Below are 26525 nucleotides of genomic sequence, written 5' to 3' on the forward strand. Positions count from 1 at the left end.
TGGTGTTATAGAATATGTTTTGTTTAAATAATTTATATTATCATTAACCTTTTTTGTCTTGGATTATATATTTAAAGTAAATACTCAAATTACATTCTGGAAAGCCTTAATTGTCATTAAAATATAGGGAACACCAGTGACAAAGGCAACACAAGCATTTTAATGTAATATACAAAAAAATAATATGCTGTCATTTATTTTCATTAACATTGTTACGGCATTAACTATTATGACTAATTTGTAAAAACTTTTTATTGGCTGGTCAAAAAGCCACCATTTTCATAGAACGACTCATTCCCTGCATAGAAGAATTTAAGAGTATAGAGATCAGAGAACATAAACAATATACATACCAACATACATACAGATAGGAAGGTTTAATGAGACGGGTTACTGTCTTTGGCAGCCAGGTAAGCAGAGTTCCAACATACAAAAATAGGGCTCTAGAAAAACAAAAAAAGCATCAAATAAAATCACCTAACAGTACAATGTAGAAATGTTCCTTGTTGTATAAAGTGTTGTTGAAGGCCCCGTTGGGAGTGGCAGCAGGGCCTTGCATCCTGCCGTGCTGAGGTGTGTGGTTGGTGGAAGCGGCCGAGGTTGATAACACAGCCACAAAGCCAATTCCACAGCCAAAGTCAAAATTGGCAAAAAATGTATAGCTTTTTATTTTTCACTTTAAAGTTAGGCATACGGTTAGCAGTGTGGTTAGGTTTAAAATCATATTGTAAGAAGAGAAATTGTAGAAATGGGCGGGGTTTAATGATAATTAAGACTTTGTGGCTGTGTTAACTAGTGACAACCGGTTGAAGGGACTACAACCCAGGTCTGCTACTGCGGGATGTGAAGCCCCCCCGGCTATAGGAGCGTGCTGGAACTGACACAGGCACCAGTACAGCTGAGAGGAGAGCAGGACAAATATGTGTTAATGAGCATTGATAGTTAATATTCATTCAAATCATCTGTCTGAAAATAATGACTTTTCTCATTAGATAACCAGAGACTACAACCGAATTCTCTCAAACATAATTAGACCGCAACCCAGCGACATGTTTTATAAATGAGGCCCACAGATGGCTCCTACTGACCTGGGGGAGGGGCTTGTGTGTCAGGCTCCTCCTCATCCTTGATGGGGGAGTGGCCCAGAGGGTGGTGGATGAAGGAGTCCAGGAAGGAGGAACTGCTGATGCCCAGACTGATGCCCAGACTGATGCCCATCACTCCGATGCCCAAAGAGTCTGCCAGTGTCCCAGACAGAGACTCAGTGAGTCAGCCACAAAAATTAATGCGTAGAAATTGTGTACAGTATTCAATGTAAAACGAGGTTCCCACCTGTACCCAAAGATTCTCTGCCAGGACGCCCCTGTCCAATGTTGTCCAGCACCGTGAAGGAGCGGCGGTAAGGGGTGTCTGACTGCAACAGAACCCAGAGTTAAATCTCACAGACTGGGACGCAGGCAAACATATTCCATATTTATCCATTACAATATAAACCTACAAAATATGCCTAAATCGTTCTGTAGTGGTATAATAACTTTTATCGTGTGTGACTATAGCCATACCCTGTAGGTGTGGGTGGTGTTGGGACGGGAGAATACGTCCAATTGATGAAGCCGATCCCGAGGAAGCAAACAACCAGCTTCATCTGTAACAGCACTATGGGCACGACTGGACAAGCCTCTATGCCGCTACACACACAAAATAAAATAGTGTTGTGTTATTAGCAGGTGATAGTATTAAGTGTTGTCAAGTCAGTGCAAGATGTACAACTATTATGCAGAGTTCTACTCGTCCAATACCTGAGTAGGTCTGAAGTGCTGTCCAGAGTGCGTGGGTTCAGCTTCTTCTGTGCCGATGGGGGGAAGGAGTGTGTTCCTGCTCAGAGGTATCAGAGGCGAGGCCAGGCGGTCACTGGCTGTGGGTCTGGAGAGTAACAGCCCTGTTCACTTTCCATAAAGTTACACAAGTCCCTTTAACATGGAGCAAACTGAAATCATTCCACACGAGGGCAAATTATACTGTATGCTTCACACAGATCTTCTTTAACTCAGGGTTCATTAAAAGTTCACCCGTTGGTACTTAATCACACACATCTCTTCCACTTCCCTTCTGCTGAACAGAATGCCACAAGGCAAGAGTTAAACGGCAAACAGCTTTCAAAGTAATCTCTCTGCACAGACGGTTCTCCAGCTTCAGAGCAATAAATAAGACGGTAGTGAGGAGGGAGGCGGTGTACATGGAAGAGGACAGGGACCAGATGGAGAATGGGTAACCCCGTTTAAGTTAACTCACAGACGTGTCCCACGGATGACCTCCTCCATGGAGCCGGCGGCACTGAACTGTGTCAGGCAGGGAACCAAGGGCAGAAGGGTGCGTGGGGGGGGGTTACGGCGTAGCGCCGACTGGGGCGGACGGGACAGGGAGGAGGAGCTCTGCTCTAGCACCCGGCGAGGACGGGGCTTGCTGGACGGAATCACACTGGACCCTGGCCGATGGGTCACCACCACCCTCTCCTCAGGGTCCCTGAGAAGGAAGCAGTGAACCTTAACTCAAAGTAACATATGCAAAAACCTACATATCCATAGCTAATAACAGTCTCTTGCGCTCTTATTTAATGAGATAAAAGGTGAGTGGTTCACGGCTACAGTTAACTCCTTATGCTACACTCTACTAATAAAGATTGTTATAGTATCATCATGAGTATGATCAGTCTCCATACTGAGCTCTCTCCATCACGCCCAGGTTCCTCTGCTGCAGGGGGATGCCGTGGATCACTATGAGGTCGTTGAGGTTGTGATGCGTCACCGCTGCCCCTACTGGTACCCGACTGGACTGTAGGAGGGAGGGAGGCAGAAGAAGATACAGAGTTAGACTAGGCAAAAGTGGTCATTCACCTAAAAAAAACAACAGCCACATCATCCCTACGGACACTTGCACGTCACCACAGTCAGCTCCAACTTGGATTTTCTACATGCAACCAAGTGGAGACGACATACCACCACCCACTTGAGACCAAACAGACGATTAGACAAAATAGCAAATTAAAGCGGGAAGTAAATAAAAGCATTCCAAAATGGTCATTATTGAACTAAATAAGAGACGTGTGTAAAAGAAATACTCAACAATTGGTTAAGAAGTATGAAAGTGACTAAAAGTGGTATGGTTTGTGTTATTCAACAGGCACAAGCACATTCAGTCTAGGAGTGAATAATAACATGCCGCTGTGGATGGCGTCGATCGGCGCCATTTTGGCTCTGGGTGAGAGTTACATACAGTGGATGGCATTTTCTGCTTTTTGGATTTCCGTCTGGACTTGTGCTTTGAGACCCTTGATTTTGTGGTCTTTGGGGGAAAAATGGATGACCAAATGAGAGAGAGAAAATGAGAGAGTGAGGTGGACAGATACAAGGTTGTTGGTTTGAAAGGTGTGAAACAGACCAAGGAACAAGACAGAGTAGGGGACAAAAAGAAGGAAGGAAAGAAAAAAGTATTAAAGTTAATGAATTGATAGCCTTCAAAACAAGAGTGAGAAGAACTACGGACAGCAGGGGAAAACAATTCAGCATCAGTGTGACTGTTTTCAGTTTGCCGAATTTGGCCTAAACTCTCAAACACATCTGAAGGTTATAATGGAGTTCAATCACAGTGCTTATTAACATTTCTTATTGACATAAAACCTACATCCTAGGAGTAGGATGTTCCACTCTCTGAGAAGGTAGTCCTTCAACCCCCTCTCAGGGCACTGACCTGGGGTTGCAGGCTGCCTGTTAGCTGGGGCACCCTGATCTGGCCTAGCCTGGGGAGAAGGGTGGGAAGTGTGGACAGAAGCAGGAAAGGATTCTCAGCATCAGACTGTGATGGGCTGAAGTTCACTGCAGTCTTCTCATCATCTGGCAATAAGAAGGGGGCAGAATCTGTCAATTTGACAATGATGGATTTGTTGGTTTAAAAGTCAATGACAAGTCAAAAGTGCCTATAAGACATAGCCCTGTGGTCCTACCTGAGATTTTGCTCTGTGGTCCTACCTGAGACATAGCCCTGTGGTCCTACCTGAGACATAGCCCTCCCAATGCCTGCGGACCAGCTCCTCCATCCAGCCAACCAGCTCTCGCCACACGTCGTCAAAGAGCAAGTCCAGGGCCGCCTGTCTGCGACAGCGATAGGGAGACACAGGAGGCAGGCAGTACCTCCGCCGACCAGCCCCCACCCACCCCCGCTCCCACTCATCATCCCTGTAAAAGTCAAACCACAGATTAAACCATCAACACAACAAACCTTTTGCAAAATAATGTCAAAGTCTTTCAAAAACTAAGCTTTGTTTTAGGTTACTTGGTACAATGGAACCCTTGGGATAATCCTAAAAGTAGGCTACAAGCTCAATCAAGTGCACCATACTTTAAAGTATTTGAAATGCCCCTATATTTAAAGCGTCCTAAATAGGAGAGCTGGGTGGTGACTCACAGGTCCCTGCTGTCAAAGGCCAGGTACTCCTCCATCAGGCCTTCAGCCTCGATCACCTTGGGCCTGTCATGACCTCTGGATCCACTGGGAGTACCAGGGGGGTGGTCAACTGCCACACAGGGCCTGGACAGCACAGCTCTTCTCCCCTGCACACACAGACTGGACACACAAACAACATGGTTCACACCTACATCGGTTTCTCAACAGCATCAGTCTAAACTTTTTAGACTAGCCAGTGCCAGTATGCCTTGTGTTACTTAGTTCACTTGCTGTTTGACAAGTCACACAGTATGTAGGTCACAAAACCACAAAGCCAACGGTAATCTATAATTGATGGGTTAACAGCATCAGTAGCTAGTGCTCACTCTGTGCTGTGGCCGGGCTTGTCCTTATCCTGGGGCTTGCTACTACTGCTGTCCTTCTGTCCAGCTGCAGTGGTGCTGGCGGGTGTCCCAGTCCCCTTCCCTGAGATTGCGTACCACTGAAAGCCCTCGTCACTGGGACACACCAGCTGACTACCCAGAATCCTGTGGGTTCACATAGTAGGGTGGATAGGAGGTGAAACAGTGATTAGAACTTCAGTGAATCCAACCGACAAGAAAATTAATTTATTTGATTAACAATTAAATTTTGTAATGCTGAGCCAATGATCTAGGACACATTCTCTCATTGTGTATAGGGGCCCAATGGTTTTGGGCCAATCATTATGTGGTAAGTAGTTCCTTCTTGGGTTTGCAAACAAATCTAAATCAGATTTATCTTAGGTATCTTTAAGTTAGACTGCTCTTTTTAAGAAGTATCACTATACAGCAGCCAAATGACCTTCAGCAATACATTTACAGGTGAGGAGTGGAAGGAGCCAGGCTAGAGTGGCAGTAATGTGTGAGATGAGGGGGTGTAGGGTGAGGACCCACCGTAAGTGAGGGAACCTGAATGCCCACTGATGACACTCATCTTGCAGCCCCAGTAGATGCGCCCCACCCCGCCCCTCGTAAAGCTCCTCATCAATCTCCTCAAACATTTGCTGCACCTGTCGCGACGCCGCCTTGTCAAACTCCTGAGGGATGGAGAGGGGGAAGGGAAAAAGAGAGTGAGAGGAGCCCCGACCGAGAGGCACACTATGACAGAAGGTCGTTGCTTTTCAAGCTACTTATCAATTATTAGCAGCACGTCGCTGAGCGCTGTTCATTTCACAGCACGCTACATGGCTCCCAGGTGACTGTGTAAGTGATTGTGCTGGAGAAAGTAGTACCATTTGCATGTATATTTCAGAGACTGTGTGTGCGTGCACAGGCGAGTGTTTGTGTGTACTGTGCAATATTAAGTTCGTAACTTGGGACTGTAGGGGTATGAGTTCCATGAGGCCTTCTGAGGACATGGCTGTGTAAATAAATCAGAGATTTTTTGTTTTGTTTCTGAAGGCAAGCTCTAGAAAGCTCAGCATCACGACGAAGCGAAACCATGAGGGGAATGACCTCTGCAGACAGAGCAGATTGTCCTCATTACTAAGTCATTACAATACAAACATGATTACTCTAATTTAATGGTAATCTGTATACAAGACTGTTGTAGCATTCAGCATGGCTATGCCTCGCTATATATGCACTTCAAAATACTCAGAACAGAACTGAAAGATTCTGGCAGCCAGCTGAGAAGGTGAGGTGAGACTCACATCATAGCCCCAGGAGAAGACAGAGCTCCTCTCTGTAGAGATGCCTGTCCCTGTGTAGCTGTGGATCCCAGACCAGGCCCGGGTTGTGTTTCCGGTGGTGACCGTTGGAGAGTCTGACCGGTTAGAGGCTGCAGACGTCGTCTCTGAGCTGCAACAGAGGACAGACATTGTTTACATGTTGCTGTACGTTACAGTGTTGTTGAGTGTACAAGGGAATATTTTAGAGCAGTGAGGTATATTACTGTGCTGTTCAGATTATGTAACTGGCTACCTCCCTCTATTTTGTCTCCTTGCCTTAACACATCTAAACAGGATCTGTGAAAGCAATATGGCTGCTCCCTACAAGTGTACATGGTTTCACCTGTCCAGTTCATGGGAAACAGGTCATACCTGTTGTAAGTTGAGACAGCTTCCTGAAGGTCATGGAGGAGGTGCTGGGGGAGGAAGTCATCGTCTACCTCTTCTGGGAGAGGGTGATGGTCAAGGTGGCTTCGGGATAAGCCACGACTGCAGAGAAGGGAAAATATAGCTGAATAAAACATGAATAAGCAATAGCATTGATATACACAGTGCCTTGCGAAAGTATTCGGCCCCCTTGAACTTTGCGACCTTTTGCCACATTTCAGGCTTCAAACATAAAGATATAAAACTGTATTTTTTTGTGAAGAATCAACAACAAGTGGGACACAATCATGAAGTGGAACGACATTTATTGGATATTTCAAACTTTTTTAACAAATCAAAAACTGAAAAATTGGGCGTGCAAAATTATTCAGCCCCTTTACTTTCAGTGCAGCAAACTCTCTCCAGAAGTTCAGTGAGGATCTCTGAATGATCCAATGTTGACCTAAATGACTAATGATGATAAATACAATCCACCTGTGTGTAATCAAGTCTCCGTATAAATGCACCTGCACTGTGATAGTCTCAGAGGTCCGTTAAAAGCGCAGAGAGCATCATGAAGAACAAGGAACACACCAGGCAGGTCCGAGATACTGTTGTGAAGAAGTTTAAAGCCGGATTTGGATACAAAAAGATTTCCCAAGCTTTAAACATCCCAAGGAGCACTGTGCAAGCGATAATATTGAAATGGAAGCAGTATCACACCACTGCAAATCTACCAAGACCTGGCCGTCCCTCTAAACTTTCAGCTCATACAAGGAGAATACTGATCAGAGATGCAGCCAAGAGGCCCATGATCACTCTGGATGAACTGCAGAGATCTACAGCTGAGGTGGGAGACTCTGTCCATAGGACAACAATTAGTCGTATATTGCACAAATCTGGCCTTTATGGAAGAGTGGCAAGAAGAAAACCATTTCTTAAAGATATCCATAAAAAGTGTTGTTTAAAGTTTGCCACAAGCCACCTGGGAGACACACCAAACATGTGGAAGAAGGTGCTCTGGTCAGATGAAACCAAAATTTAACTTTTTGGCAACATTGCAAAACGTTATGTTTGGCGTAAAAGCAACACAGCTCATCACCCTGAACACACCATACCCACTGTCAAACATGGTGGTGGCAGCATCATGGTTTGGGCCTGCTTTTCTTCAGCAGGGACAGGGAAGATGGTTAAAATTGATGGGAAGATGGATGGAGCCAAATACAGGACCATTCTGGAAGAAAACCTGATGGAGTCTGCAAAAGACCTGAGACTGGGACGGAGATTTGTCTTCCAACAAGACAATGATCCAAAACATAAAGCAAAATCTACAATGGAATGGTTCAAAAATAAACATATCCAGGTGTTAGAATGGCCAAGTCAAAGTCCAGACCTGAATCCAATCGAGAATCTGTGGAAAGAACTGAAAACTGCTGTTCACAAATGCTCTCCATCCAACCTCACTGAGCTCGAGCTGTTTTGCAAGGAGGAATGGGAAAAAATGTCAGTCTCTCGATGTGCAAAACTGATAGAGACATACCCCAAGCGACTTACAGCTGTAATCGCTGCAAAAGGTGGCGCTACAAAGTATTAACTTAAGGGGGCTGAATAATTTTGCACGCCCAATTTTTCAGTTTTTGATTTGTTAAAAAAGTTTGAAATATCCAATAAATGTCGTTCCACTTCATGATTGTGTCCCACTTGTTGTTGATTCTTCACAAAAAAATACAGTTTTATATCTTTGTTTGAAGCCTGAAATGTGGCAAAAGGTCGCAAAGTTCAAGGGGGCTGAATACTTTCGCAAGGCACTGTGTATATATATATATATATATATCTTTCATTGTGATACTTTGGTGGGTTGATATTTATTGTTGTAAAAAGACATTGATCCCAAACAAACAAGGAGTGAAATATGAGGTAGAAGTGGGACCCTTACGTCATCAGTTACAGCATTGAACAACATCATCCTATTGCATCCATTTGTGTAATGGAGGCAACTGACCTTGGTTTGACAAATGGGCTCTCACATGATCACTACATTATCCTTTACGTTGTCACCCGATAATTAGCTAACCAACAATCCAACAATCAACTTTAGTCAATCAGGTTACCATATTTCAATCTCGAATGACAGAAATTACAGTTAACAGAGAATGACAAACTTGTCCACTAGCTAGCAACTATTACTTACATCTCAAGACTGTGCGTTACCGGCCGCCTGGTGTATCGCGAAATCATCCTTTTCTCCGTTTTTATCGCCTCATGCCCCCCCGAGTGTCCTCTCTCACCGTGCTTCCCTCTGATTCATGGCCCCACTTGCTCTTTTGGCAGAGGTTTGTCATTTTCAGCCGCCCGCGGTTCAATAACACCTGTACACCCTAGCAAGATACCTAGCTAGCTAGCTTCGTTGTCTTTGATGTGGAACTTAATTGCAGCGAACTTGCTAACGTTAACAAACATTAGCTAGCAATCTAGCTACTAGATTCGCTAACGTTAGCTAACTGAGAGGGAGAACCAAACCGCGCAGTTGTGCACGAAGTGGCCTATTAATATACAATGCAGTGGAATACTTCTAATAAAACGCGGCCTAAAAGTATTATGGGTTATATTATAGGTTATGTTTCAGGAGCGCCAGTAAAATAATCAATATAGCCATTAACTACAGCATCCCTCACGACAACAATAACAAGGCTGTCATGGATACCTAACTTTCTTATCCCTATACCTCACGGGAAATGTATTTTGATCTCCTCTAAAATGACCTTTTGCAAAAATATAAAAGACTACAACTCCCTGTTCTGTGCGATATTCCTATTGCGCTACAAAATTATGTCCGTCTCTCACCTGGGAACGTTGTCTACGTATAGAATTCAAAACAATTGTAATTCCACATTTTATGTAAATTGTACAACTTTTCTATTGATTCATTATATTTTTTGTGTATCGTAATTTTGAAGCAAAATTTCATCGAAGTATATTATTATTTCTGGGATAAATGCGTGTCGTATTTAATTACAAAAACTGTAGTATTATAACCGAGATCTATTAATGGTAGGAGAAAAAACAGTTCCTCTAACGGCATGAGAATGACAGAACTTGACAACTAATTTTATTTTTATGGGATTCCTTCTTGAAGATTAACGTTAAAACATATACATAATAAACAAGGCAAGGTAAGACCTCTCTCAGAACTGTGACCTAAGTTAACGTTAATTGATCATGCGATTAGCTAATGAAGACACTGACTAGTTAGGATGCTAGCTTCAGTTTATTTACATGACTTCGTTTGCAAATGTCATGTAATGTTCAGTGTAAAAGAGTAGGCCTATCACTGAAGACTTATAGATCAAGATATCATGTGATCAATGGCAGTTACATATAGTTACACAATACGTTTATCGATAAAAGACAAGCTGCCTGTCTGAACAGTTTGGAAGCTGATCTTGTACCCTATAATTCAGTTATGATTCAAATGTCATTATAGAGATGTCGTATGATCTGACCTTCAACAGTATCTGCTGATAACAAAGCAAAGGAACATAAGTTATCTTGTTATTGCTCATATCATAGGTTCATCAAGCCACCCCCACTATGGACCCACTTAGGAGAACAGCCTTGCTAGATGACATGGTCCAGTACTATCTCTTCTTGGTTCAGCCTAACCTCTTAGACACACAGTCTGATGATCTACGTCTGAGACTTTGGCCAAGGTTGCCCCTTGTGCAGTATATCTGGCAACAGTAGCCATTCAACCTCAAGTACCACACTGAGAAAGGCACAGTACTGGTTCTGGCCTGGATACAAATGTTTTTTGAGGATTGAAGGATTTGTTATACAAATCATTTTGATGCTTTGACTGAATGAATGGTGATCATGTCTTGATTGTACCTGCAAGGGGAGTTCCTGCACACACTGGAGGCAGTGCTGTGTTTGGGGACAGTGTGGAGGATGAGTGGTTCATCTTATACCTCCTGCTTCAGATCACACAAGCCTTCCCAGAACAGAGCAAAGCTCTGTATTACTTCCAGTTAGTTTCAACTTCCCAGTGATATTTACTTTAACTTGCAGGTTAGAGTACAATGATGGGGAGGTCCTTCTGATTGAAGCAGCAGACTATCTTCCCAAGTGGTTGAACCCAGAGAGCAGTGGAAACCGAGCAAGTTGTCTACGTGTGATGTAGCCCATTTAGCCCCTATTTACGATAGTATTTTCTGTCCAGGGAGTTGTGTTAAGAGCCCTGACACTTGCACTTAAAGTTAACACACATGCGGTACTATTTTCACATCAAATTTTATTTTATTTGTCACATGTGCCAAATACAACAGATGTAGTCCTTACAGTGAAATGCTTACTTACAAGCCCTTAACCAACGATGCAGTTTTAAGAAAATACCTTTAAAAAAAGTAAGAGATAAGAAAAAACAAATAATTAAAGAGCAGCAGTAAATAACAATAGCTGGGCTATATACAGGCGGCACCGGTACAGAGTCAATGTGCGGGGGCACCAGTGTTGAGGTAATTGAGATATTTATGTACATGCAGGTAGGTTGGCTATGCATAGATGATAACAGAGAGTACTAGCAGGAGTCTTATGGCTTGGGGGTAGAAGCTGTTTAGAAGCCTCTTGGACCTAGACTTGGCTCTCCAGTACTGCTTACCGTGCAGTAGCAGAGAGAACAGTCTATGACTAGGGTGGCTGGAGTCTTTGATTTTTAGGGCCTTCCTCTGACACCGCCTGGTATAGAGGTCCTGGATGGCAGGAGGCTTGGCCCCAGTGATGTACTGGGCCGTACGCACTACCCTCTGTAGTGCCTTGCGTTCGGAGGCCAAACAGTTGCCATATCAGGCAGTGATGCAACCCATCAGGATGCTCTTGATGGTACAGCTGTAAATTATTTTGAAGATCTGAGCCATGCCAAATCTCCTGAGGGGGAATAGGTTTTGTCGTGCCCTCTTCACGACTGTCTTGGTGTGCTTGGACCATGTTAGTTTGTTGTTAATATTTTGGAAACAAAATTAAAATGTGTACACCTTTTATAGGGTTAGTGTTCCCACATGGCCATATTTCCATGTTACAGCAGTTGTTTACGTAAAACAGATGGAAGACAGTCGACTACCTGTGCTAATTAGCTATCTGCGTCTCTGAACACCTGTGCGTAAATGGAAGACGGACGCCATAAACATGTTTTCACTGAAAAATACTGTCGGTTGCAACTGTGTTTAAAACAGTGTACGACAGTGTATATTTTACATTTGTGAATACATTTTTATGTGATGTGATAGATGGCTTTATGTTTCTAGAACCGTACTGCAATTGACAATCGATTCACATTTACATGGAATGTTTGGGCTGCCAGAGCCAATTCTCCTCTAAACAGAACATGTAAGGTCCTTGAACTGTAAGGAGTAACATCAGGCTCCATTATTAGGCTATGTGTGATAACTACAAATTGTTTATCACTGTCTGTACATCTCTTCACATAGCTGACTATCCCTTTGTTTGTTGTCTCTGTAGGCCTATATCAGTCTGTCCATCTGTGTCTCTCCCCCTGGTTCTGGTCTGCTAGGTGTTCCTCCACAGGGGTGAGCTGTACATCCTGCCCTGACCTCCCGCTCTAGTGGAGTTGGCCTGCCAATGAACGCAGTGCCCAGCGTGAACCAGGCTCTGGTCTTGCTCTCGTCCCACACACAGGCGTGTCTGGCCAGCCCCAAGATCCGCACTGCTCTGGGGAAAAGACTGGAGGAGTGAGTGACGCAGCAGAAACAACACTATGAAGTGTTGAAGTGATTGTAAGGTTTCTGTTTGAGGGTAGATTTGAGTCTTATGATTAGGGCCAGGCCTTTGGCTGTTTTCTTTCTAGCCCGCATTTCGATCATCTGACCTCAAGAGGCCGATATAGCGCCTTCTCACACCACATGTGAATTAATTGTCACGTGTGCATACCGTGACAATCTAATGTAATTATCCAATTAGTCCAAAATAAATTCCCAACCATGTGGATTGACTTCAAGTCAATTGTTTGCTGAAAATGGTCATCAGCAGCCTACACTTTAGACTAATGCATCAAATTATTACACTATCAACATAAATATTTAACTTATTGTTTGTTATCGACATTATATAGGAATAATCCGCATTTTATCTATGAAAATGGAGCCTATTGCCGAACAAAGTAGCCATTTTCATTCGCTATAGAAATACATGTAAATGTTGAGGATATGCAAGCGCCAATATCCCAAAATGTGCGATTTCATTAACACAAGTAAAGAACGGAGTTGCAGTCTGGTCAACAAAAATAGAAAGCCTCTCTATAATAATGGACGAATCCACTGACTCCATAAGACCAATATTTTTCATGTAGGAGAGCTGGGTGAAGATGTTTAAAGTTGTTCTGACTGCGACAGTGTATTTACAGGAAGTGAACTATTCAAGTGTTGGCATATCATTCCAAGTAGGCTACCTGCGCTTTTACGTGCGCTTTGTGGAGGCGGGGAAGCGTATCTCTCCAAATACTGCGGTCTTAATTAACAGAGTTGGAGAAGTTGTTGGGTTGTTATTTTTATAGTGAATGAAAATAGGCTAGCCATTTTTATGTTTTGAAAATAATTTCCCCCTCTAAAATTTCGGATATAAAAAAGTCCTTGCTATCCTGAATTCTTGGGATGTCCCAACTCAGACGTTACAATGTAAAAATATTAAGGGTAGGGGTTAAGTTTAGGGTAGAGACATCTTAAGGACCCAGATAGCCATTTTTACATCTGTTACTGCTATCGTTCCCATATGTTAATGGCCCAATGCAGCCTTCAAATCATTTGCTGGTAATAATTAAGTACCTTACTGTTTCAATCAAAATGGTAAAAAAGAAACAGGTAACTTCTTAGCAAGAGCAGTTTCTCCTGCAAAAAATAATTGAGTGGGGAGGGGAAAACTGAAAATGTGCTGTTATTGGCAGAGAGGTTTGGAACTCTTTCTTATTGGTCTATTAACTAATTAACTGCCAAAACTCCATCCCACCAAAACATGCTGAAATGTAAGGCTGTCTGTTCAAGCAGCTTTTACACTAAAAGGTCATTATCATAATTGTCATGGTATTGTTCCAATCTCATAGTGTGAAAAAAATAAAATAATATGATGTATGTACACACATACACACACAGTTGTGTACATATATATTATATATATACACACACACATGGTTGAAGTTGGAAGTTTACATACACCTTAGACAAAAACATTTAAACTCAGTTTTTCACAATTCCTGACATTTAATCCTAGTAAAAATTCCCTGTCTTAGGTCAGTTAGGATCACCACTTTATTTTAAGAATGTGAAATGTCAGAAAAATAGTAGAGAATGGTTTATTTATTTCAGCTTTTATTTCTTTCATCACATTCCCAGTGGGTCAGAAGTTTACATACACTCAATTAGTATCTGGTAGCATTGCCTTTAAATTGTTTAACTTGAATCAAACGTTTCGGGTAGCCTTCACAAGCTTCCTACAAGAAGTTGGGTGAATGTTGGTCCATTCCTCCTGACAGAGCTCGTGTAACTGAGTCAGGTTTGTACATTTTCTATAAGATTGAGGTCGGGGCTTTGATTTTGCAGGAACAGCTCAAATAAGCAAAGAGAAACAACAGTCCATCATTACTTTAAGACATGAAGGTCAGTCAATCTGGAAAATGTCAAGAACTTTGAAAGTATCTTCAAGTGCTGTTGCAAAAACCATCAAGCGCTTTGATGAAACTGGCTCTCATGAGGACCGCCACAGGAAATAAATACCCAGAGTTACCTCTGCTGCAGAGGATAAATTCATTAGAGTTAACTGCACCTCAGATTGCAGCCCAAATAAATGCTTTACAGAGTTCAAGTAACAGACGCATTTCAACATCAACTGTTCAGAGGAGAGTGCATGAATCAGGCCTTCATGGTCGAATTGCTGCAAAGAAACCACTACTAAATGACACCAATAAGAAGAAGAGACTTGCTTGGTCCAAGAAACATGAGCAATGGACATTAGACCAGTGGAAATCTGTCCTTTGGTCTCGAGTCCAAATTGGAGATTTTTGGTTCCAGCCGCTATGACACGGTGTGGGTGAACTGATGATTTCCGCATGTATGGTTCCCACGGTGTGGGTGAACTGATGATCTCCGCATGTATGGTTCAAACCGTGAAGCATGGAGGAGGTGTGATGGTGTGGGGGTGCTTTGCTGGTGACACTGTCTGTGATTTGTTTTGAATTCAAGGCACCCTTAACCAGCTTGACTACCACAGCGTTCTGCACTGACATGCCATCCCATCTGGTTTGCACTTAGTGCTTATCATTTGTTTTCAACAGCTCTATGAACCAACACACCTCCAGGCTGTGTAAGGGCTATTTGACCAAGAAGGAGAGTGAGGGAGTGCTGCAGCAGATGACCTGGCCTCCACAATCACCCGACCCCAATCCAATTGAGATGATTTGGGAGGAGTTGGACCGCAGAGTGAAGGAAAAGCAGCCAACAAGTGCTCAGTATTTTTTTTCTCCATTTAACTAGGCAAGTCAGTTAAGATCAAATTCTTATTCACAGTGACGGCCTAAACCTGGCCTAACCCGTAGGCTGCTGGGCCAATTGTGCGCTGCCCTATGGGACTACTAATCGCGGCCGGATGTGATGCGGCCTGGATTCCAACCAGGTACTGCAGTGACGCCTCTTGCACTGCGGCGCAGTGTCTTAGACCACTGCGCCACTCGGGAGCCCTATGTGGGAACTCCTTCAAGACTGTTGGAAAAGCATTCCTCATGAAGCTTTTTGAGAGAATGCCAAGAGTGTGCAAAGCTGTCAAGGTAAAGGGTGGCTACTTTGAAGAATATAAATATATATTTGATTTGTTTAACATTTTTTTTGGTTAATACGTGATTCCATATTTGTTATTTCATAGTTTTTAATGTCTTCACTATTATTCCACAATGTAGAAAATTGTAAAAAAATAAAGAACTCTTGAATGAGTAGGTCGGAAGGTCTTAGGAAGTACATGGATGAGATGGACCATGAGCTTATGGGCACCAGCATGGGACAGAGCTTCAACCAGCAGGTAAGATATGTGATCGATATTTACCACTTCTTGTTGCAGTGTGCAAATTCTGTAAAGAGTTCTTTGGAAAGAGGAAGGATTAGGGATACCTAAGTTGCATTAATTGCATATACATATGTCAAATAACGATTGTATTCTATGATTCCAGCAGGGCACCAATAAAGCAGGCCCAGCAGGCAATGGCTGCCCTCGTTCCCCCAGCGGGGAGGGTCTGCTGGGTGAGGATGAGGAGATCCAGCCCCTGGACATAGACCTTAACATGGTCACTAACCTCCTGGAGCCTCTGAGCTCCCGGGCTGGCCGGGCCGGCCTCTAACCTGCTACAGAGTCTGGGCATCCACCTGCCACCCAATACTTGACCGTTCATGCTGAACACCTGCCCCTCAACTCTGACCATTCATTGAGAACTCTGACCGCTCATTATGCCCTAGCAAAGAAAATCACCCAACACCTAGTTCTTACTGTCTGCGCAGCCTAGATACACTGCCCTTTAAACATTTTGCTCACAGAGTACACCATGGACCACACCAGAATCAATAATGTACATCAGGACAGTGGTTTGACAACTGGATCATGTTTGCCATTCTGAATGCAGGATCTAAAAGGTAACTGTAACCCTACAATGTTGTGATCCTAACGTAGAGGCACTTTCACCCCTTTTGGATGTTTGGATCTGATTGTCCTAAATATAACATGTAGTTTAAAATGTTTTTTTTGTTTTACAGCACTTAAATCATTACTTAGTCAAATAATAATGTCGTACAGCACATTGATATATCAGCTGACGTAAGAAGGGCTATATAAATCAATTTGATTTGATAATTTTTTGGGGACAAAATGTGCAGTCATTTTCTAAATATATGATGTTAAATGAGGTTTCAAGGCAGTGAAAATATTATTTTCTTCGCTTACCCTGTGCCGTATTATTACATCTCATTGTGATTCAATATTAACCAAAGCCCAGCCAATTTTAGTAATACATTTGAGATAAACATGTGGACTTGCTTTCTGTTAACTTTTTATTGTTTCATGTGGGGATTTGAGAAACCTTGAGGAAGACATAGTGTCTCTATGCAGAGTTTCCCAAACCTTATCTTCGGGACCCCAAGGGGTGCACATTTTGGTGTAGGCCCTATTTTGGTTCAGCTTTGTAGTTTCTAGGGCAAAAACCAAAACGTGGACCAAGTTTGGGAAACACTGCTGTGTTGTTTTCTAGCACTTGGAGTAGAGATCACTTTCTGAGTCTAAATGCAAGCTGAGATCTACTGCTCAGATTTTAACTATGCAATTGAAAACAGTTCTGTATCAATGAGGTTTGTGCAATAGGCTATAGGCCCAGTACATTATCACTGCCAATTGACTATGCTTGAATTGCCCTGTCAGTGTTGTTCTACTCAAACTATTTTAAAATTATATTAAAAAAAAATATATAGGAATATGATCACACTGGTAGTATATAATTTGTTGTATTACTTGTGAGGCTGACAAGCATAATATACAGTGCATTCGGGAAAGTATTCAGACCCCTTCACTTTTTCCACATTTTGTTACGTCACAGCCTTATTCTAAAATTGATTAAATTACAATTGTTTCCTCGTCAATCTACTCACAATACCCTGCAATGACAAATCAAAAACAGGCTTTCAGACATGTTTGCAAATTTATAAAAAACAGAAATATCTTATTTACATAAGTATTCAGACCCTTCCAGAAGGACAACCATCTCTGCAGCACTCCACCAATCAGACCTTTATGGTAGAGTGGCCAGATGGAAGCCACTCCTCAGTAAAAGGCATGTGATAGCCAGCTTGGAGTTTGCAAAAAGGCACCTGAAGGACTCTCGGATAATGAGAAACAAGGTTCTTTGGTCTGATGAAACCAAGATTGAACTCTTTGGCCTGAATACCAAGTGTCATGTCGGGAGGAAATGTGGCACCATCCCTACGGTGAAGTATGGTGGTGGCAGCATCATGCTGTGACAATTTTTTTCAGCGGGTGGGACTGGGAGACTAATTAGGATCTAAAAAAAAAGATGAATGGAGAAAAGTACAGAGATCCTGCTCCAATCAAAATATATTTGAGACTTTAGATTTTTCAAAGTAGCCACCCTTTTCCTTGATGACAGCTTTGCACACACTTGGCATTCTCTCAACCAGCTTCTCTCACCAGCTTCAGACCTGCGATGCATTTCAATTAACAGTGCCATGTTAATTTGTGGAATTTCTTTCATTTTTAATGAGGTTTGAGCCAATCAGTTGTGTTGTGTCAAGGTATGGGTGGTATACAGAAGACAGCCCTATTTGGTAAAAGACTAAGTCCATATAATAGCAAGAACAGCTCAAATAAGCAAAGAGAAACAACAGTCCATCATTAAGACATGAAGGTCAGTCAATGCGGAAAATTTCAAAAACTTTGAACGTTTGTTCAAGTGCAGTCGCAAAAAACATCAAGCGCTATGATGAAACTGGCTCTCATGAGGACCGCCACAGAAAAGGAAGACCCAGTTACCTCTGATGCAGAGGATAAGTTCATTAGAGTTAACTGCAACTTAGATTGCAGCTCAAATAAATGCTTCACAGAATTCAAGCAACAGACACATCTCAACATCAACTGTTCAGAGGGGACTGCGTGAATCAGACCTTCATGGTCTGTACCACTACTAAAGGACAGCAATAAGAACAAGAGACTTGCTTGGGCCAAGAAACATGAGCAATGGACATTAGACCGGTGGAAGTCTGTCCTTTGGTCTGATGAGTCCAAATTTGAGATTTTTGGTTCCAACTGCCTTGTCTTTGTGAGATGCAAAGTAGGTGAACGGATGATCTCTGCATGTCTGGTTCCCACCGTGAAGCATGGAGGAGGTGTGAAGGTGTGGGGGTGCTTTGCTGGTCACACTGTGATTTATTTAGAATTCAAGGCTCACTTAACCAGCATGGCTACCACAGCATTCTGTAGCGATACGCCATCCCATCTAGTTTGCACTTAGTGGGACTATCATTTGCTTTTCAACAGGACAATGACCCCAAAACACACCTCCAGGCTGTGTAAGCACTGTTTGACCAAGGAGATTGATGGAGTGCTGCTTCAGATGACCTGGCCTCCACAATCACCCAACATCAACCCAATTGAGATGGTTTGGGATGAGTTGGACCGCAGACTGAAGAAAAAACAGCCAACAAGTGCTCAGCATATGTGGGAACTCCTTCAAGACTGTTGGAAAAGCATTCCTCATGAAGCTGGTTGAGAGAATGCCAAGAGTGTGCAAAGCTGTCATCATGGCAAACGGTGGCTACTTTGAAGAATATAAAATATAACATATATTTTGATTTGTTTAACACCTTTTTGGTTAATACCTAATTCCATATGTGTTATTTCATAGTTCATTGTTCAAACTTTTGACTGGTATTTTATATATTTTTTTACTGGACTGATGGTCTGCATCTGATGTTCAGTCTGAGGGGAGCTAAGGAGCAGCAGTGAGGCTGCCTCTCACTGTCCCTCCTCTCTCCCTCTCAACTGAGAAAGGGGACACAGTCTTCCAGCTGATGGCCAAACTCAAGTCGCACTGCATTATTTCTGCCTCATACACACATTCATGTTGTTACTCTTATGATCAGGGAAAGTGAAATATTCCTAGATTTAAAGAAAGACAAGCTGCTAATAATAACAACGCAAGCTTATCGGAACACTTTGCTATACTCATTCATTGCTGCTGCAGTGCTGGTTGTAGTGTGAGTGGAAGTAAGGAAAACACGCATTTCATTAAAACAGCAGCTCTTTGTGCAGACATGTGCAGACATGGTGATCTGACCAGTTGGTGACCACCGACATGGAGTGTATTGCTTATTTCCATTAATCTTCTCACTGACCATGTTTCCATCCACAGTTTTTATGAGAGTAAAGTCATACCAAATGGAAAAAAAATCATGACAGTTGTGACAGAAACAGGAAGCCGACAGATCATTTGTTCGTTTGATATGTTGGGATCTTTTTGTGTCTGTAAAATGTATAATGTGAGAAATTACATCCTCACCGAGCGAAAGGATGGAGCTGGCGCTTTCCAGGAGCGGGACACTAATCCCAACGCGTATAAGAAATCCCGCTAAGCCCTCAGACGAACCATCACACTTTAAACAGATCAACATTTACAAAGCCGCGGGACCAGATGGATTACCAGGAAAAAGCATGCGTGGACCAACTGGCAAGTGTCTTCACTGACATTTTCAACCTCTGAGTCTGTAATACCTACATGTTTCAAACACACCACCATAGTCCCTATGCCCAAGAAAGTGAAGGTAACCTGCCTAAATGATTACCGCCCCGTAGCACTCACGTCGGTAGCCATGAACTGCTTTGAAAGGCTGGTCATGGCTCACATCAACACCATCCTGCCGGAAACACGAAACCCACTCCAATTTGCATTCAACAGATCCACAGCTGACACGATCTTAATCGCACTCCACACTGCCCTTTCCCACCTGGACAAAAGGAACACCTTTGTAAGAATGCTGTTCATTGACTACAGCTCAGTATTCAACACCATCGTACCCTCAAAGCTCATCACTGAGTTAAGGACCATGGGACTAAACACCTCCCTCTGCAACTGGATCCTGGACTTCCTAACTGGCCACCCCCAGGTGGTAAGGGTAAGCAACAACACATTGTCCACGCTGATCCTCAACACTGGGGCCCTTCAGGGGTGCATGCTTAGTCCCCTCCTGTACTCCCTGTTCACCCACGATTACAACACCATCATTAAGTTTTCTGACGACACAACCGTGGTAGGCCTGATCACCGACAATGATGAGACCGCTTATAGGGAGGAGGTCAGAGACCTGGCAGTGTGGTACCAGGACAACAACCTCGCCCTCAATGTGAGCAAGACTAAGGAGCTGATCGTGGACTATAGGTAAAAGGAGGGCCGAACAGGCCCCCATTAACATTGAAGGGGCTGAAGTGGAGCGGGTCAAGAGTTTCAAGTTCCTTGGTGTCCACATCACCAACAAACTATCATGGTTCAAACACACCAAGACAGTTGTGAAGAGGACACAAAAACATATTTCCCTCCTCAGGAGAGTGAAAGATTTGTCATGGGTTCCCAGATCCTTAAAGTTATACATCTGCACCATTGAGAGCATCCTGCTGACCAATTAATCAAATGGCCACCTGTCTATTTACACTGCTGCTACTCGCTGTTCATTATGTATGCATAGTAGAGGTCGACCGATTAATCGGAATGGCTGATTAACCAGGGCCGATTTCAAGTTTTCATAACAATCGGTAATCAGCATTTTTGGACACCAATTATGGCCGATTACATTGCACTCCATGAGGGGACTGCGTTGTTGGCTGACTACCTGTTATGCGAGTGCAGCAAGGAGCCAAGGTAAGGTGCTAGCTGGCATTAAACCTATCTTATAAAAACAATCAATATTAACATAATAACTAGTTAACTACACGTTTTTTTTTTTTTTTTACCTTTATTTAACTAGGCAAGTCAGTTAAGAACAAATTCTTATTTTATGGTTGATGATATTACTAGTTTATCTAGTTTGTCCTGCGTTGCATATAATCGATGCGGTGCCATTTAATTTATCATTGAATCACAGCCTACTTCGCCAAGGGGGTGATTTAACAAGCGCATTCGCTAAAAAATTACAGTCATTGCACGAATGTATACCTAACCATAAACATCAATGTATTTCTTAAAATTAATACACAAGTATATATTTAGTTAATATTTTGTATATTTAGTTAATATTGCCTGCTAACATGAACTTCTTTTAACTAGGGAAATTGTGTCACTTCTCTTGCGTTCTGTGCAAGCAGAGTCAGGGTATATGCAGCAGTTTGGGCCGCCTGGCTCGTTGCAAACTGTGTGAAGACCATTTCTTCCTAACAAAGACCGTAATTAATGTGCCAGAATTGTACATAATTATCACATTGAAGGTTGTCTAATGTAACAGCAATATTTAGACTTAGGGATGCCACCCGTTAGATAAAATACCGAACAGTTCCGTATTTCACTGAAAGAATAAACGTTTTGTTTTCGAAATGATAGTTTCCGGATTTGACCATATTAATGACCTAAGGCTCGTATTTCTGTGTGTTATTATGTTATAATTAAGTCTACGATTTGATAGAGCAGTCTGACTGAGCGGTGGTAGGCAGCAGCAGGTGTGTAAGCATTCATTCAAACAGCACTTTCCTGCGTTTGCCAGCAGCTCTTCGCTGTGCTTCAAGCATTGTGCTGTTTATGACTTCAAGCCTATCAACTCCCGAGATTAGGCTGGCAATACTAAAGTACCTATTAGAACCTCGAATAGTCAAAGGTATATGAAATACAAATGGTATAGAGAGAAATAGTCCTATAATAACTACAACCTAAAACTTCTTACCTGGGAATATTGAAGACTCATGTTAAAAGGAACCACCAGCTTTCATATGTTCTGAGCAAGGAACTTAAAACGTTAGCTTTTTTACATGTTACAAATTGCACTTTTACTGTCTTCTCCAACACTTTGTTTTTGCATTATTTAAACCAAATTGAACATGATCGGTCGACCTCTAATGCATAGTCACTTTACAAATTACCTCGACTAACCTGTACTCTTTCACATACAGTATCCCCTGTATGTAGCCTTGTTATTGTTATGTAATTTTCTTGAGTTACTTTTTGATTTGTAAGATTGTTTTAACTTTAGTTTATTTAGTCAATATTTTCTTAACTCTCTCTTGAACTGCATTGTTGGTTAAGGGCTTGTAAGCATTTCTTGGTAAAGTATACACCTGTTGTATTCGGCGCATGTGACAAATACAATTTTATTTTATTTGAAATGGCAGGGGAAAGACCAAATATTGATATAAAAACCATCAGGTCAAAATAAACTTGGAGCCACACTTTGAAATGGCATGTGGTCCTTTCACTAAGACTCCACAGTAGGAAACAGATTAAATAACTTTAATGAACATCACAAGGAGGTGAAAGTGCATGCTGATCTTGATGCGCCTTTCCAATAAATATCAAGGATCTGATTCTAGTAACAACATGATGATCGATGTTTGACTGCCGTTTGACAAATACAAATAAAATAATTACATTATGTCGAGCCTACCCGAACAGCATTCCTGCACAATCTGTGAGCTGTACACGCACCAAGACCAGAGTAGGCACATTTGCTATTTAACACAACAGTTTTTGTGACAAAACTATAGTTCAAAATGCGATGGAAAGACATATAACTTAAACAAAAGTCAGTTTGAAATAAAAATATAACTGTTTGGCCATAATGACCATCGTTATGTTTGGAGGAAAAAGGGGGTCAAAGAATACCATCCCAACCGTGAAGCACGGAGGTGGCAGCATCATGTTGTGGCAGTGCTTTGCTGAAGGAGGGACTGGTGCACTTCACAAAATAGATGGCATCATGAGGCAGGAAAATTATGTGGATATATTGAAGCAACATCTCAAGACATCAGTCAGGAAGTTAAAGCTTGGTCACAAATGGGTCTTCCAAATGGACAATGACCCCAAGCATACTTCCAAAGTTGTGGCAAAATGGCCTAAGGACAACAAAGTCAAGGTATTGAAGTGGCCATCACAAAGCCCTGACCTCAATCCTATAGAAAAATTTGTGGGCAGAACTGAAAAAGCATGTACGATCAAGGAGGCCTACAAATCTGACTCAGCTACACCAGCTCTGTCAGGAGGAATGGGCCAAAATTCACCCAACTTATTGTGGGAAACTTGTGTAAGGCTTCCTGAAAGGTAAAGCTATGTATCTTGCTCATGGCACAGATCTAGGATCAGATTATCCTTGACAAATCCTCCCTTTTATCATTAGGAGGAATGCAAAACTGACTTCAGACTGACTAGTCTCTACGATCAACTTCATCCTCTATGTTGGATCTCTACAACAGGCTGTACAAAGGTCTTGTTAATCCACGTGCCGTGTGAAGTAGTGCTGCAGCCAGCGGTGAGAAGGCCAGAGCGGCCATGTCGACCAAGAGATTCTGTAGCGCTCCCAGCAGCAGTATGGCCAGCAGGTACCCCATGAATAGCAGACTATGCCAGCTACCCTCGCTCAGTGCCCGGGGGCCCTCTGGGTGCAGCAGGCACAGGAACCCCAGCACCAGGCTCTGGTTCACCATCAGGGTGAAGTACAGGTCAAAGGGTGAGATGTGGGAGCTGATGTGGCGCCGGTGCTCGTTCTCAGCCACCTTGGCCAGCCAGGTCAGAGAGAGGCTGTGGAGAAGGAGGGCCAGTGGGGCGTAGAGCCACTCCAGAACCTCCACTGACGGGACACCCTGAAACACTGCAAGGAGAAGGGGTGAGTTAGTGTACTGACACAACAGATGATTGACACACCATCACATTTGAGGCTATGAGTCTGTTATCAACTGGTAAATGCTGGTTAGAGAGCCGACTTTCCCCTCAAGCTAAACACTGTAAACGCATTTACCTGTGATAGTGACAGAGGTGAAAGTGATGACTGTGATAAGGCCCATTAGGTGGACTGACGGGAGTAGTGCCAGTCGCAGGCCGTGGCTCCAGCCCACACAGAGCAGAGGCAGCAGGCCCATGGTGAGTGGGTACATGCCAGAGTGGGCACTGGCCTCTGCCCACACACCCAGCACAGCCTGGGCACTCCCACAGATAGAGGGCACCAGCAGGCGCTCTCCCAGAGACAGAGAGTAGGGCTTCAGTGGTGCCAGGCCCACGGCATGGAGGACCAGCAAGTATAGCAGAGTCACCAGCACCTGGGAGAGACATGCCATAAACACAGGTAAACATTAGCCATTTTAAACATTAGCCATCAATAGCCATTTTAAACATGAACCATCGTGGAGATTGCAAGAGTTAGCCGATTATGTCCTGCAGTATCAAGAAAAAAACAAACTCAGGTGATTTAGGGTATTTCATGCCTTGGGCCTGGGTCTTCCAATCATGCATGTGCAAAACATGTACTGTATCAATTCACCCAGGATCCCACTCACAGATATACTGTAGTTCAACTTCACATGCTCAAGTACAGTGAAATGCTTCACTTGCAAGCTCAACCCAACAGTGCAGTAATCAATATCAAAATAGTATAACTAATAAAAAAATGAAATGTATATATACTTTTTTTAAAACACAATAAATAAGATAAGAAGTTATATACAGGGTCAGTGCCAGTACCGCATTTACAATGTGCAGGGATACTGAAGTATTTGAGGTAGATATGGACATGTAGGCGGGGATTAGGAGAAAGTGACTGGTAGCAGGATAAATAATAAATATGATAATAATAACTAGATTGCAACTAAAGTTGTGAGGCTTGCTAAAGTTCTTTTAAAAGTAGTTTTGTGATAGTGAAAGAAGTTTAAAAAGTTGTACTTTGATTATATAACTTGAATAGTGAAATCATAGTCAGTAGTGATCAGTAGATTTGGTCAGTAGTTGTGTGGTTCAGTAGTTATGTGGTTATGCTCAAAAGTTGTGTGGATATAGTAGTTAGATGTGTTCTCAGCAGTTGTGTGGTTGTGGTCAGTTGTTGTGGTCAGTAGATAAGTGGTCAGTAGTTGTGTGGTCAGAAATTTTACAGTTGTGGTCAGTATTTGTGTGGTTGTGGTCAGAAGTTGTGTGGTTGTGGTCAGTAGTTGTGGTAAGCAGTTGTGTGGTTGTGGTCAGAAGTTGAGTCGTTGTTGTCCGTAGTTGTGTGGTTGTGGTCATTAGATGTGGTAAGAAACTTTTTTTGTGGTCAGAAGTTGGGTGGTTGTGGTCAGAAGATGTGTGGTTGTGGTCAGTAGTTGTGGTCAGTAGATGAGTGATCAGTATTTGTGTTATCAGAAGTTGCGTGGTTGTGGTCAGTAGTCATGTGGTTACTAGATGTGGAAAGCAGTTGTGTGGTTGTGGTCAGTTGTAGTGGTCCGTAGTTGTGTGGTCAGAAGTTGTGTTTGTGGTCAGTACCTGTGTGGTTGTGGTCAGAAATTGTGCAGTTGTGGTCAGTAGTTATGTTTTAATGGTCACTAGATGTGGTCAGCAGTGGTGTGGTTGTGGTCAGAAGTTATGTGGTTGTGGTCAGTAGCTGTGGTCAGCAGTCAAATGGTCAGTATGTCAGTAGGTGTGTTATCATAAGTTGTGTGGTTGTGGTCAGTAGTTGTGTGGTTGTGGTCAGTAGTTGTGTGGTTTTGGTCAGTAGTTGTGGTAGGTAGTTGTGTGGTTGTAGTCAGAAGTTGTGTGGTTGTGGTCACAAGTTGTGTGGTTGTGGTCAGTAGTTGTGTGGTTGTGGCCAGGAGTTGTGTGGTTGTGGTCAGACGTTGGGTGGTTGTGGTCAGTAGTTGTGGTCAGTAGAAGAGAGGTCAGTAGTTGTGTGGTCAGTGTTGTGTGGTTGTGGTAAGTAGTTGTGTGGTTGTGGTCAGTTGTTGTGATCAGTGGTTGTGGTCAGTGGTTGTGTGGTTCTGGTCAGAAGTTGTGTGGTTGTTGTCAGTATGTCTGTAGTTGTGGTCACTAGATGCGGTCACACATTGTGTGGTTGTGGTCAGTAGGTGTGTGGTTGTGGTCAGAAGTTGTGTGATTTTATCAGTAGTTGTGGTCAAAAGTTGAGTGGTAGGATGTTGTGTGGTTGTGGTCAGACATTGGGTGGTTGTGGTCAGTAGTTGTGGTCAGTAGAAGAGAGGTCGGTAGTTGTGTGGCCAGAGTTGTGTGGTTGTGGTAAGTAGTTGTGTGGTTGTGGTCACTAGATGTGGTAAGAAGTTGTGTGGTTGTGGTCAGCAGTTGAGTGGACAGTAGATGAGTGGTCAGTGGTTGTGTGGTTATGGTCACTAGAGGTGTTCAGCAGTTGTGTGATTGTGGTCAGAAGTCGTGTGTTTGTGGTCAGTTGTTGTGTGGTTGTGGTCAGTAGTTGTGTGGTTGTGGTAAGTCATTGTGTGGTTGTGGTCACTAGATATGGTA

At 42.9% G+C, this 26525-nt stretch overlaps 2 protein-coding genes across 6 annotated transcripts; one reads left to right on the forward strand and one right to left on the reverse strand.

Annotated features, from left to right (window-relative positions):
* Window positions 1–362: 362 nt before the first annotated feature.
* LOC139412101 (protein FAM149B1-like) lies at window positions 363–9256 on the reverse strand. 3 transcript variants are annotated; one of them, XM_071158905.1, is made up of 16 exons: window positions 8709–9256; window positions 6524–6640; window positions 6134–6281; window positions 5376–5518; window positions 4827–4988; window positions 4462–4620; window positions 4051–4232; window positions 3748–3890; window positions 3274–3342; window positions 2720–2832; window positions 2293–2523; window positions 1800–1923; window positions 1563–1688; window positions 1333–1414; window positions 1089–1238; window positions 363–898 (listed from the first exon to the last, which is right to left on the reverse strand). In XM_071158905.1, the coding sequence occupies exons 1-16, from the start codon at window positions 8753–8755 to the stop codon at window positions 816–818; spliced, it is 2079 nt and encodes a 692-aa protein (XP_071015006.1). In that variant the 5' UTR covers window positions 8756–9256; the 3' UTR covers window positions 363–815. The 3 variants fall into 3 exon arrangements, with proteins under 3 accessions (XP_071015006.1, XP_071014998.1, XP_071015016.1); XM_071158897.1 differs by having other exon boundaries at window positions 3220–3342; XM_071158915.1 differs by lacking the exon at window positions 3274–3342.
* Window positions 9257–9597: 341 nt separating this feature from the next.
* LOC139412119 (protein ecdysoneless homolog) lies at window positions 9598–18012 on the forward strand. 3 transcript variants are annotated; one of them, XM_071158935.1, is made up of 4 exons: window positions 9598–9690; window positions 10088–12261; window positions 15508–15589; window positions 15738–18012. In XM_071158935.1, exons 2-4 carry the CDS (start codon window positions 12152–12154, stop codon window positions 15903–15905), a joined length of 360 nt encoding a protein of 119 aa, XP_071015036.1. In that variant the 5' UTR covers window positions 9598–9690; window positions 10088–12151; the 3' UTR covers window positions 15906–18012. The 3 variants fall into 3 exon arrangements, with proteins under 3 accessions (XP_071015036.1, XP_071015028.1, XP_071015043.1); XM_071158927.1 differs by lacking the exon at window positions 9598–9690 and having other exon boundaries at window positions 9811–12261; XM_071158942.1 differs by lacking the exon at window positions 9598–9690 and having other exon boundaries at window positions 9811–12261; window positions 15741–18012.
* The last annotated feature ends 8513 nt before the right edge of the window (window positions 18013–26525 follow it).

The sequence above is a fragment of the Oncorhynchus clarkii genome, chromosome 1, assembly GCF_045791955.1.
Source record: "Oncorhynchus clarkii lewisi isolate Uvic-CL-2024 chromosome 1, UVic_Ocla_1.0, whole genome shotgun sequence".
In the NCBI taxonomy this organism is placed as follows: domain Eukaryota; kingdom Metazoa; phylum Chordata; class Actinopteri; order Salmoniformes; family Salmonidae; genus Oncorhynchus; species Oncorhynchus clarkii.